Source organism: Podarcis tiliguerta (assembly GCF_965153285.1).
Source record: "Podarcis tiliguerta genome assembly, chromosome: Z".
In the NCBI taxonomy this organism is placed as follows: domain Eukaryota; kingdom Metazoa; phylum Chordata; class Lepidosauria; order Squamata; family Lacertidae; genus Podarcis; species Podarcis tiliguerta.
The window spans coordinates 41,154,060-41,168,108 of record NC_139553.1 but is presented as its reverse complement, the minus strand read 5'-3'; the positions used below and the strand labels follow the sequence as shown (position 1 = coordinate 41,168,108).

General features: G+C 42.5%; 1 protein-coding gene across 11 annotated transcripts in view; it reads left to right on the top strand.

Annotated features, from left to right (window-relative positions):
- PASD1 (PAS domain containing repressor 1) overlaps window positions 1–14,049 on the top strand; it is a 96,336-nt gene that overhangs the window by 64,877 nt on the left and 17,410 nt on the right. For all 11 annotated transcript variants that reach the window (XM_083422295.1, XM_083422300.1, XM_083422299.1 and 8 more), the window contains 4 exons: window positions 847–929; window positions 7,082–7,188; window positions 10,325–10,472; window positions 12,184–12,265. In XM_083422295.1, the coding sequence (XP_083278421.1) occupies window positions 847–929; window positions 7,082–7,188; window positions 10,325–10,472; window positions 12,184–12,265 (420 nt within the window). The remainder of the gene's footprint in view (window positions 1–846; window positions 930–7,081; window positions 7,189–10,324; window positions 10,473–12,183; window positions 12,266–14,049) is intronic.

Sequence of the window (14,049 nt, the reverse complement as noted above, 5' to 3'; positions counted from 1 at the left end):
TTAGTTATAAAAAATATAAAATTGCTTAGTGCAAGGCCTGCTATGTAACTGAAGCCCTTCTTCCCAGGTGTATCAGACATGCCCTTCTGTCAGCTAGAGTTCACTCATAGGGCGATGCTATTCACTTCCTTAGCTATATACAGCAGCCTGGTATTTAGGTTCAAGCCTGGTAGCAAGAGGTGAGAAGGAATTCCATGCAGGTAGGGGAGAGAGAGAGAGAGAGAGAGAGAGAGAGAGAGAGAGAGATCCCTCCTAAATGGCCAGCACAGGAATACAGCAGACTGTTGCAGAACAGACATAGTTCTCCATCCCTTGCTCATCTGGCTAGGAAAGGTTTTGGCAGGCTAGTGGAATTTGTAGGTAAGGGCTAACACATGGCTGCACAGTGAATCTATATGTGGGATTTCCAATGCTGGTGCAGAAGCATCAGGTTGCATGATGTTTGTGACAGAATAGCCATGTCTTTTGCCAAGTGAGCCTGCAAACCTTCTCCATTATCATGTTCACTTGAGGTTTCTCATCTTTGTTGTTCAGCAGCTTTCGGCCAATAGGTTGTAATGCTCTCTCGGACACTGACTCATTTAACAACCTTGGCTAAGTTAATGCAGCCTTTTGGTCAGCACCCATAGAAAAATAAAATAAGCAAGGAACGTAGAGGAATGTAGTTGGGAGCAATTTTCATCAGGTTTTTTCAAAGTCCTGCAAACCCAGCAGCCTCATTCACCATATGGCCCTTGTGTTTGTCAGAAAGACGTATTTGTTTTCCAAGAGCTGCATTTATAAAATTGGGGGGGGGGGGGGAGGAAAGAGGAGGAAAAAACCTTGTCCTACCATCTGTTTCTGCAGGAACTTTGCAATGTGGAAGAACCGTGTGAAGAATTCACATCGAGGCACAGCCTGGAATGGAAATTTTTGTTTTTAGACCACAGGTGAGATGGATATGTTTGTTTTAAATTAATGCATTTTTAAGGGGAGGGGAGAAAACACCTCAAGGTGGAAGTGGGGGGGGGGAGAGTTGGAGAAGACAAACTCATCTTAATTCTTAACCAGGATTTGGATTCATAGTCGAATTAAGTAAATTTGAGAGCATTAAAATTGACACATTGGGTCAAATGTTTATTAGTTCAGCATTCTCTCCTTTCACAACATCTGCTATTGATTCCCCAAGTTATAATACTCAGATGTTAAGAGTTGGTTCCAAAGATTCCCTTTTTATAATAGAAGGGCTTCCGTAACCCAAGGAATGTATTTTTAAAAAATCTACCTTATTTTGTTGCAAAGTATGGACGTTGCATTTGTGACTACCATTGCTCACAGCCTAGCAGACACAGAGCTATGCTTCATATGCTTACCTTAGCATTTTAAAAACACTGTGTGAATGTGTGCATGACCTTTGCAGCATCTTGTGGCTATGAGTTCCATAGGTAAATTGCATGCTCGGTAAATAATTGCTCCCATTTCTGTAAAGGAAACAATGACCAAGTTTGGCAGAAAGGTCTGAAGGGGGGGTGGGGCTTCTTGAGCACATTTAACTGAACACACTTAGAAATTTCCATGCACTGGAGAACTATGACTTTTCAGGATTTGTGCCTAATGCACAAAGGCCTGAGAGAAGCCCTTTGCAGCAGTAGAAATATGCCTCCTTGCTCCTCTACACATGTTTAACGCTTGTGTATTCTGTCAAAGCATTTGAAGACAACTCTGATTAAGGTTTCACCTTGTGGTTTATATGTACAACCTGTTGTTTGACTAATGAATGTACCTTTGGGGTGAAGCCAGACCATTGGAGAGCTACAGCACCTACTGTAGACCAATATGGGAGAGACATGTTTTGTTGCAGCTGCGGCAGATGAATTGCACAACCATCATTCTACAATATGTGGGAAATCAAGCATAGTTATCACTCGCAGCTGCACTTGTACTTCACACCCACTAAACCATGGTTTAACGAGACATGTCGGAGCAGGAAAGGAGAAAATGAGAGTCTTGAGAGTGCATAGTTATGCCTCCCACACAGCCAGAAGTAGAACATAGGTTTTGGCTTCTGTTTAAAACAAGCTGAAGAAACCATGTTTTGAAGTTAGCTTCTGTTGAAGCTGTCCAGGGTTTGTTACTAACTGCACGCTGTCTCTGTGCAAAACAAGCCAAGGGAAAATGAGAAAAACCTGCTAAAATCTTCCTCTTGACCACATGGGAGGAGGAGAGTGGAGAGGTTGACTTACTATACTTCAAATCAGATCCTTAGCTAATGAAATTGATGTGGTATGAAACTGGGCCAGAATTCTTTTATATTCTTATTAAAAAGATCTAGTTGATTTATAGACCTCTTAGTATGTTTTTCTATTGAAAGGTCTAATCTGCCAAGACAATACAAGCAATTAATTTGCAATAAAGTAATAAACCATACACAGGCAGCCTTAAATAATTTACATGGAAAGGGGAGAATTACAAAGACAAGATATGGATTGTATACAGTGCTCTGGGGGGGGGGGAAGTATTGTGGGAAACTGTTTTACTATTTTAAACAAAAAAAGTCACAGGAAGACCTACCTTGAGGCAGTGGTGTGAAACCACTCATATACAGTGGTACCTCAGGTTACATACACTTCAGGTTACAGACTCCACTAACCCAGAAATATTACCGTGGGTTAAGAACTTTGCTTGAGGATGAGAACAGAAATTGTTCAGCGGTGGCGCAGCGGTAGCAGGAGGCCCCATTAGCTAAAGTGGTGCTTCGGGTTAAGAACAGTTTCAGGTTAAGAACAGACCTCCAGAACGAATTAAGTTCCTAACCTGAGGTACCACTGTACTCAGCCTCTCCCAATTGGATGCATATTATTCATGCTGTCTAGGCATGGCTATCCTAGCTTTCAGAATCCACAGAAAAAAGTTGTGTATATTTCAAAGTACAGTTGTAGCTTGGAAGTCGAACAGAATCCGTTCCAGAAGTCCGTTCAACTTCCAAAACATTCAGAAATAGGATTGCCATATTTCCAAAAAAATGAAAATCTAGACACAAAAGTTGTTGAGCTTTTTAAGGAAATTCGGCAAAATAATAGACTTCCTGGGCATTTCAGCGATTTCCAACACTGCTTCCAACTGCCATATTCCGGTTATGTCCAGGAAATTCCGGACATATAGCAAACCTAATCCTCCAGAATAGAAGATACTGACAAAGGGCTGTGGCTCCTTAAAGCTCACTTTGAAGCCATAGTTTCCAGTTCATGTGCAATGGGAAGTTATGGTTCACTGTGGTTCCTGGTTTGTTTTGATACTCATGTGGAAGAAGGAGCAAAGTGTCAGCAAAGGAACTGCATGCAGGCGTACAGCCTGACTTATAAAGCTAGATTTGGTCGGGTGAACGTGCGTTTTGCGTGGGACGGGGCAGGTTAATACTACAGTGTCTTTACAGACTTGTGTATGTGTCTGCATGGATGTGCAATATCCTCCTTTTGCTGTTTTATTTGCATTACTTGTCCTTAAGCTCCATTTTCCCAATAGTATAATAGGACACTGCAATTTCTGTGTTACTTATTCTTGCATTTCATACCATGCTGAGTCACCAGTTTCCTATTCGGAAATCCTAAGAAGAATGTCCAAATTCCAAGCAGCACAGGAAGTTACAAGCAATGAATAACCTAAAAATGAGGGGGTATGCTTTTTAGCTTGTACTGCTAATACGCCAACTCATTAGCAGATCACAGCTAGGTAACTGTTAATACTTTTGTTATTACTTGAAAGATCTGTTCTCCTTCAACAGTACAGACAGTTCTGAAATCACTTTACGATCTCTCCACAGCATTTTCCGGCCATTTGTTAACAACATGGCCCTTGTATTTATAAGTGCTGGACCAAAAAGAAAGTTTGGCTTTTGCAGCGAATTAGGCTTTTTTTTTGGGGGGGGGGAGATTTTTAGTGAGGTAAAAAAATGCTACAAAATTTGGGAACCTGATAATATTACCTAAACAAAGTGTAATCAAAGACACTTGTAATTCGTGATCCTATGCATGTGTACTCACAAGCCTCTCTGAGTTTTCTTAGGACTGCAGCCTTGATAAACTTCTCTATAGGAAATAATTGGCTTTGCATCAGAGCAACTTTCTGCAGCCTGGTGCCTTCCTGGTTTTTTAGACTACAGCTATGTACACACCCCACCATTCAAAGCTTTATGACTGAGTAGGGGTTTGAACCCACATCTCCCAGGTTTTAATCCAACACAAACCACTATAACACAGTGCCTCTTTATGCAAAAATGCATAGGATTGCACGGTTAGTGTGATAGTCCCTCAGGCAAATATGGAAGCACTCAGTAGTTTTGCCACAAACATCTATCAGTATGCATTCCATTGCCAACATAAGAAGAGTCCTGCTAGATTTGTGAAGCCCAAAATCAGGATGGAGACAAGCAACTAATACTCATTGAGGTTGAGGTCATGCTGCCTCTCAACCTGAATATTCCATTTAGTCAACTTACGCATGTATTCCAGTAGTGAGCTTATTGTCCCAAGAGTGGATCCCTTCTGTAGCCGAAACAGCACCATCCACGCACAAGGGAGCCCCAAGACTTTCAGAAGTACAAATAAAAAGTTTAAGGGCCCTAATGGAGGGAAATCTTAACATCAGCCCAGTGAGGACTACTGACCATGCTAAATAGCCATGGAATGTCTAGCTGAACTCTGAAGATGGGAACGTAAGGCAGGTGGAATGGAAAAACCTGGAAAAGGGCATATTTGGCTGGAAACCTGAGCAGGAACAGTTTATACTGCAATGTTTTGTTCAGATTTTGCTTGTCAATGTCTAGCAGCTACTGATAGACCTTTCTTTCCTGTGTGAAGCTCTGTTTCACACATACAATAGGATGGCTCACATGTTGTGAGCCACAATTTCCATCATTCCTCACAATTGGCCATGCTGGGAAAATCTGGAGGGCCAGAGGTTAGGCAGTCCTGTTATTCAAAGACAACCCACTCATCCAATTGTGGGTCTCCAATGAGCATATCTGTGTGAAATTTTTGAAAATATTAGGCATAAACCTAAGAAACACACATAACATGCCTTCATATTTCTTGTACCATTTTTGTGGGGGAGGGAAGTATTCACTTTGGGTTGATTCCTGTTGCCCCAATACGTAGCACACTTTGCAACGCCCCCCCCCCCCAGCTGAATTCAATCTCGCTGGTTTTTATAACCTATTTGTAGGTTGCTTTGTGACACCTGCCTTTCCTCTTGCAAAAAGCATACTGAGAGTGACTAAAAGGAAGGAAGATGTTATTCTGTTATGCAATAAAAAGCCTCCAGCTTGTTCTTGTGAATGCCGTAATTTCTAAGAGCATTAACTATTTCCTCAGTGCATACGCACACATCTCTACCCTGAATTGTTTGCCCAGAATTGTGCAGAATTTGCTGTTAACTGTTCCTTCTGAGAGCCGACACAAGCTCTTTGTTGAAAGAGTGTTTGCAGTCCTGTGCATGTTTTTACTTACCTGGGAGTGCAAAGCAGGACTCAGGTTTTAGTAAACAAGTTTCGGCTTGTGCTGAAAGGCAGGACTGAGGGCATGAATGTGTAGATTGCCAAATTATGCCTTATCTGGAAAGGAAGGAAATGTTGTTCTGCTTGTGACTTACTTATATATTGGCCTGTTCTTAGGTGTAATCAGAACAATTATGCAGGAATCATTGTATACATTTTGTCACACAGCTGCTCGAAGATTATTCCCTGACCATAGGAGACTTGGCTTAATGATAAGCTTTCCCCAGTGGTGGTGGCTGTGCTCACAGACAAGTTTGCTGTGTTTTGTTGAGATTGGGATTGGTGTGGGAAGTGGAGAAACAACCTAGCCTACTGGTCTAGTATGCCCTTAACAGCAGGTTGATTTGATAGGTGGCCATAGATGAAGCTTCTCCAGGCAGGGACAAATCCATGGCTAAAGCTCCTCTAGCGCTGGTTCGATCCCCATATGGGCCAACTGCATATTCCTGCATATGCAGGGGGTTGAACTAGATGACCCTCAGGGTCCCTTCCAACTCTACAATTATAAGATGCTATGAACAGCTGGGGCTTCTGGGAATTGTAGTCCAACAGCATTTGGAGGGCCATAGGACCCCCCCACTGCTGTGTTAAAAGGTGATTGTTAGATTAATTGATGGAGGAAACCTCTATCAATGGCTGCCAGCCATGATGACTGTAAGGGACATTTAAATTCAGAAACAGTAATAATAATAAATTTAATTTATTACAATGAAAGTTAAAAATTAAAAGATGGTTCAAAACAAATATCACCTGATCATGATTTACCCTTACTTTGCACGGTTTCTTCATTATTATTATTATTATTAAAAAACAACTTCACATAAATTGTTCCTTCTCTGTTTTTCATGGGGGACTGGTGGATGAGAATCTAGGGAGGAAACGGAAGCCCCAGACTTCTGACCACAGCAAATCCCCTGGTTAATGGGTAGAAATATGATTCTTTGTTTAAACAAAAGGGTTGGGAGTCTTAGGAAGCAGCTTCTATAATCATGGCATGTACACACATCACTAACCGTGGCGCACAATTTTTTTGGTTCCCTATCTGGATACCCTGAGCGTCTGTCAACTTATAAAACCTCCCAGGCATTTGGTAACGAATGACTCACTTCCCTCTCCCCATTTGCTGCTTAAATCCCAAGAAGTGAGTAAACTCCTTAACGATATACGTAGGAAGCTGACTTAAAATCGGCTCAGGCCATTGGTCCATTTAGACTAGTAGGGTGAGTTCTGATTGGCTCTCCCAAGGCTTAAGGCGGGTTACTTTTAACAACAATAATTATTTACATTGCCATTCATCCTCTTAAGCAATCTCTCTTTAGCGCTAGCTAAGATATGGTGCAATCCTATGCTGTCTATCCAGGAGTAAGCTCCATTGAATTCAGTAGGACTTGTTTCCAAGCATATTGCAGATAAGATTGCAACCAACACATTTTTCTTGCAAGACAAGATAAAATAATTTCAGGATAATGCTTCTCTCTCCCCCCGCCCTCGCTAAAGAGCTCTCAAAACAGCAAACTTTGTACTCACAGCTTTCCTCCCCTCTTGTTCCAGGGCCCCACCTATTATAGGTTATTTACCCTTTGAGGTGCTTGGGACTTCAGGTTATGACTATTACCATGCAGACGACCTGGAACTTCTTGCTCGGTGCCACGAACACTGTAAGTGTCTCTGTCCACTACGTGCAATGGACTGCCAGATGTGTGTCTTTTAATTGCATTTCTTGTTCTCTCTCTCCACCCTAAGCTTAGGACACCAGTGCAAATCACTGCAGCCATACGAAAACCATTTGTGACGGAAAACTTAACTGTAAAATGATGTCAACCCAGAGCTAAATTAGACTGGACATTAAACCTATATTTGCATTTAGCATGCAGGGTTGTTTGGCTGTTGTAGTTTTTTAAGTGCAGATTGTATTAGCTGGGAGTACTGATAATGAATGGAATTAGAACAGGCATAAAGGGAATTTACTCTGCCTTATTTGCCTTATTTGAAGTTAGTATCTTCACTGGGAGGAAATATCCCTCCCCTGTCGCCATTGGGTTTTTCTGGAATTGGGAGAAAACCTCTCACTGGCTCAAACACAAATAACAGTTTCAAAGGAGGGATGGAAATCCATATTATTATCATCCTTAACCCCCAGATGGAGCTGCTATTATAATTGTAATGGGTTTATTTGTTTTAAAATTGCCTATTCTGTTGTAACCTGTCCTGTGACCTTACGGTGATGGGTGTGTATGAAATTGTGAGAAGCAGGAAAGAAATCATGTAAAAAAAAAAGAAAGAAAATGAAAACATACAAACAAATTAATATCTGCATTTTTTTAAATCGTGCATGCTAAAGCAAAGATGTATTTAATGTCAAATCTAGTTTGGGACTCAGCCTTCTTATGTTACCTCTCTACCACCTGTGATTTTGAAGCTGTTTCAGAGGACTAAATTGAAGAGACATAGCCTTTATTATTAATACCTTATTTTGCTCAGTGGTTTACAAGGCACATGCTCCTTTTTATATATATATACTCTTCATACTTACGATGATTTCTCTTGGATCTTGTAATGATGGACCCAAAAAGCCGCACCAAGCCATGGCAGCATTTGATTTCCACATGAAAACTCCAGCAGGCCAATAGATGTATTTTTGCTGCAGGGACTGGAGGGAGAAAAATTAAACTGATCTCTGCCGCAGTGCTCACCCTAACTCCTGGCAGTGTCTGGATTGCATGACCTGTTACAGAGTGTGCTGGATGTTCTCGTTAACCAGATTAAGAGGCGTACTTAACTCCCTGCCAAGTTTTGTTGTTCGTTTCTCTTTTAGGTCTCCTCAGGCCTTCGCAGACCCTGGCTGTCTCTCTGTAACTGCAGAGGTTCTAGGCTGCTTGCTAATACTTTGAGGTGGAGTGGCTGATTCCCCCCCCCCCATTAGTGCTGCTACCATGCCTCTAACAGCAGCCCAATGCATGTAAATTTAACAGGTGGAACTAGATGCCACCCAGACCCCAGGATGCCAGACTTTTGTCTATGCCAAGCTGCTATTAACATATAAGAGGAGAGCCTGTAGGAAAAAGGGGCAGCTCTCACTTTGGGGTTGAAGCTGGAGGAGATAGAAATACCGTATTTTTCGCTCTATAAGACGCACCAGACCACAAGACGCACCTAGTTTTTGGAGGAGGAAAACAAGAAAAAAAATATTCTGAAATTGCGCAGTGAAAGCAGCAATCTCTCTTGCTGTTCTGGCTTCTGTGATAGCTGCACAGCCTGCATTCACTCCATAAGACACACACACATTTCCCCTTACTTTTTAGGAGGGAAAAAGTGAGTCTTATAGAACAAAAAAATACGGTATATGAACATCTTGCATTTTGTTACTTGTCGTTGTTAGGAAGCTTTTTGATATGTTTGTTTGATTTGATCAGGGTGTGGGGTAATTGCAGCATTTAGGAGCTTCAAATTTCAGCTGCTTCTCTCAGGGTTCTTCTCTTTGCCGGTGTATTGGGGAATTGTTTCCTCAAGTGCAAATCCTTGCAGTGCTAACACAGGATTTTTCCTGAACAACTCTATGTAGAGTTGCCTGGTTGCAACACAAAGATTAATGCTGAAGCTTTAGAATTACAGTGGTACCTCGAGTTACATACACTTCAGGTTACATACGCTTCAGGTTCCAGACTCCGCTAACCCAGAAATAGTACCTCGGGTTAAGAACTTTGCTTCAGGATGAGAACAGAAATCGCGTGGCGGTGGCACGGCAGCAGTGGGAGGCCCCATTAGCTAAAGTGGTGCTTCGGGTTAAGAACAGTTTCAGGTTAAGAACGGACCTCCGGAACGAATTAAGTACGTAACTAGAGGTACCACTGTACTAGTTAATTAGGACTGCTGGAGTGAGTTGGGCCCCCATCGTTTCAAAGAAGTGGAACCTATGGCTCCCATGTGTGTTGGACTCCAACTCCCATCAGCGTTGCCAATGATCACAGGTGATGGGACTTGGAATCCCCAACCCTGCCCGGCAGTAAAAGGGGGAAAAGAGTGTACAATACAAAGACAATAAAATGTTGCAGTGCTCAGGGAAGAAGCACCAAACAGCTATTTGTTTTTCAGGTTCTTGAGAAGTCCTACTACCCTTGTTTTTACAAACAAACAAACAAGCATACACCAGACTTGATTTTTCTTGAAACCTTGGAATTATTTGAGCTTGGTGGGTCACAAAATGTACAAGCCCCTTATGGAAGGACAGAGCAACTTGCCAGTGTGCAGTCTAGCAAATGTGCTCCTGTCTTTCAGCTGGTGTGGGAGGTGAGGGGGGCAGGCCTGTTTACAATTTTCGAAGTGCGAAAGCTGTGAACATTTTGAATTAGCAGCTATGCTTTTGCTTTTCAGATCAAATTTCTGCCTCTTTCCATTTTCCAGCTCTGAAAATAGACAGAGGTATACTTAAATGGTTTGAAAAGAAGGCAGTGAATTTCTGACAGCAACAGCCCCCCCGCCGCCGCCCTGAAAAACAAGCTTAAAAGTCAGAGCAGAGTGCAAGAGCGGCCCCAGATATGGCAGGGCAGGGATAGAAGTGGAGCCAGGAGAAGGTACTGAGGTACTGAGGGGTCGGAATCCCACGTGACATGTTCAAACTCTTAGACAGGCGTTTTATTCACTCTATATGAATTTTGGCCCTTACAATGGGTGTTATTTTGGCATGCACAGAGATTATGCACATGCCCGGAAGAGCATTAATGTTTCTCTAGATCAAAGATTACAAAAAGCCTAATACGTTGGTGATGTTAACTAAGTGGTTGTTTTCATACGCAGTGATGCAGTTTGGAAAAGGCAAGTCCTGCTACTACAGGTTCTTAACCAAAGGCCAGCAATGGATCTGGTTACAAACACAGTACTACGTCACTTATCATCAGTGGAACTCCAAGCCTGAGTTTATCGTGTGCACCCACACGGTTGTTAGGTAAGAAACGGCACACAATTTCTGCTGCCATTTATCTGCGTCTTCAACTATGTCTGTTCAAATATTTGGCTATGTGTATTGGCTCTATAAGGCTCTATAAATGATTAGGGTTGGGAAGTGGGGGAGAATGTCACTGTATTTTTATTACTCTTTTATTTTTGGCAGCCGAGAGAGAGAAGCCTAGAAACAGTATCAGCTGCCAATTTTACTCTGTTCTAGAGGGTCCCCTCTCCCAAGCAATTTAATGGGTAAATGAGAAAAACTGATAACAGGCAGCAGCACAATTAGCGACTTTTAAAGCAAATGGTTCTTTAGAATAAAATCATTTCTCCCTGTCTGTCATCGTATTATATATTAATGATGGCTGTATTCAAATGCAAAGGTAGAATGTGATTAAGTGTTGTACTGCTTGAAGAGTTATAAATGTAATAAACATTATGACAATGAGCAGCAGCAGCTCATATACTCTCCTCCTCATGAGTGAGGGGGAGATCAGAAGCTTTTGCTTGCAGTTTAGGCTAGCCACAATTTATTCTGATGCCTGAAGCCATGCAGACTGTGGTTAGGCTTAGCTGTGATAAGTGGAAACAAACTGGCTTCAACCATAGTTTACAAAGCAGGCTCCCCCCCCCCCCATAACCATTGTTAAGATTCACTATAGTTTAGGATTTAGACACAATCTATAATGGAAGTAGAAGCTTCTGATCTCTTCCTCATGACTTCACCAGAATGGGAAACTGTGTAAGGCCAGTGCTTGCCACAGCACAAACTGGTTATGGTAAACCATAGTTTAGCATTATGTGCAAACTGGGGCAATAATTGGCAGCCTATGTTCAGGAAAACCTAACAGGGAACCCACCTAACCCATCTCCCACTTCCCTTCTGCTACCAAACTATGATGTTGTTACAGCAGGAATTTGATGAGTTTAGGGCAAATTTTGCCTGATCTCCGTTTGCTTTTAAATTTGTTTTTACAGCATTGGCTTTTCAGACATGTTTTATAATTGCAGATTGTTTTAAGTCACTCTGAGCACTGTTGTTACAGTGAATGGGTAAGAACCCCCATTATATAAAAGGGGGGGGTCTCTTAAAGCCCTGTAAGTCACTCGGTTAAAGGTTTTAGATTACCTAAGAGAGCCGCTGCCAGTCAAACTGCTGGGCTTGATGGACCATCGATCTGACTTCTTATGAGACAGCTGTTTGCCATAGGAAAGTACTGTACTAGTGGTGAAACTGGGTGGAATCATTAATGGCATACAAGATTCAGCAAAAGGCAACTTTGCCTACCTCTTTGTCTGATCTTCTGCTGAAATGTATAGTCACTGAGGGTGATGGGTGAGTTTTGGTGAGAATCCTATACGACGAACTGAGTGTGCACTCTAGAACATCATTTCCGAACCTGGTGCCCTCTAGATATTATGGACTACAGTTCCCATCATAGTTCCTTGCATCCCCAGTGGTCAGGGAAAATGAGAACTGTAGCCAGCAACATCTGGAGTGCCACAGGTTCATGACAACCACTCCTGCTGTGTGGATCCATTCAGCCTTTATGACCAGATATTGAGTGTGCCATTGCATTCCAGGATATGGTTGGCATCATGCAAGAGGGCTGTCTCTGAGGTGGTGCCCCAACTGTGGAAACCCTAACCCAACTTCTCTATTCTTTCCCTTTCCTATGCGATATATACATATATATCACACACATATATAGTTATGCTGAGGTTCGAGCTGAAAGAAGAAGAGATCTTGGCCTTGAAGAGTCATCCATTGAACTAGCATCTTCGTCTTTGAAGGTATTGTGTGCTGGGATGATCAAGTAAGAGCTGTTAGAAATGTGTTTTTGCTCTTGGTGGCAAGATGGTGTTTTGGGGACATGAGAACCATCATCAGCATCAACATCATTAGTTCCTCCAGGTGTTACTGGACTCCATCGCTCCCACCCAGTCAAGGATGCTGGGAGTTGTAGACTAGCAACTTCTGGAGGGTTCATCTTGGCAGCAGCTCTTCCAGGTTTTGTTAGGATGCAATTAGTCTTTTTCTAAGCTTCCCCGTCCCCCAAAATATTTTGATATATGATTCCAGCGATTGAAGCAGGATAGGAATGGCCTAAAAAGTTACATTTGGAACCTTTGGGGGGGTGACATTTGGGTGAAGGACTAAGGTGGGGAGAAAAATCTGGATTCCAAAGTTGGGTAAGCAGGGGTGGGCATTCATGTGTGCCGGGGTGTGTGTGTTTTACATATGGCGGTGGTTACAGGTAAAAGCTGGCCTATGGAGGAAGCCAGATTCCACTGATTTAAGTAGCTTCAAAAGGGAGGGGAGATTTGAAAGTCTACCTGACAGCTCCTAGAGTCTTTTACTGATAAACGTTGGCAGTTACTTTCATAGGTTGAGCCTTTTTATCAGAGTAATTTGATAATTAGAGCTCCTACTCACACAACAGAGACTCAGTGGAGACTTGCCCTGGTGCCATCATCACCCGGAAGTCTGTTTAATACTAATTTTTTAAAAAAAACAGAAGAAGAAGGAAACTTTCTCCCCTCCCTCACCCACGTGAATGTTGCTGATTTTCCTACTTCTACTGTTGAAAAGAAAGATTTGCCGAAGGTGGGATGGGGACCTTTGTGCCGGGGATGTTTTAAGGGCACAGGAAAAGCCCCTCTGGGTCAGATCCATGCCTCACCCAGCCTAGCATCCTGTTCTCACAGTGGCCAGCCACATGCCTGGAGGAAACCCACAGACAGGACCTGTTTTCTGCCTCTGAGCTACGGAGAGCATATAATGTGTACAATCCCATGCTATCCAGGACTTTTATGCTGAATCACCTGTTCAGCCAGACAAAGATTGGAAGCGAAGGAATGATTTATTGATCTGTTTTCTCTCTGGATTGCTGCTGTGTTTTTAAAGGCTAGGCAGAATGCTGTCCAGAGGGTGGGCAGAGCTGTGGTCATGACAACAGTTTCCATTGCCCTTTTTTTTTTTTAAAGAAAAGAAATCAATCGGGCATCGTCATAGCCTGGCCAGTTAATAGGGTCAACTCAGTTAACATTTTAAAAATAAACCTCGCCAGGGTTTTCATAATGAGATGCCGAAGCAGCACCAGAAATAAAATCCAGTGAAATGGATCCACGCATTCAACTACCAAGTTGTCAGGTGATGTGCTTGCCTGTTCGAATTGACTCTGTGGCTGCCCCTTTGCCATATCATCACAGAGGCGTACATTAGGGTAGGGGGACCTTCACAGTCATGGCAGTTCCTGCTCTGCGTCACACTAACATACAGCTGACCCACAGAATTCACACTGCCGGCTGGCACCATCATAGGTCTCTGTGTGATCGGGATCATTAATCTTTTATTCTGTTTTGATCAGTGGTTAAACACAGACACCACCTACCACAGTGTTGTCTACAGAACCCCTCAAAGTTGTACTTTTGTTGTGGAGAGCAGAATTAATGTTTTGTACTTGTGAGGTAATTGCATTTCCCCAAGGTAGTGGAATCAATATTGTGTTTGCTACGTGGGAGCTTGTTGGATGTGATTGTATGGGCAACATGATGTTCAAATCCTATATATTAAC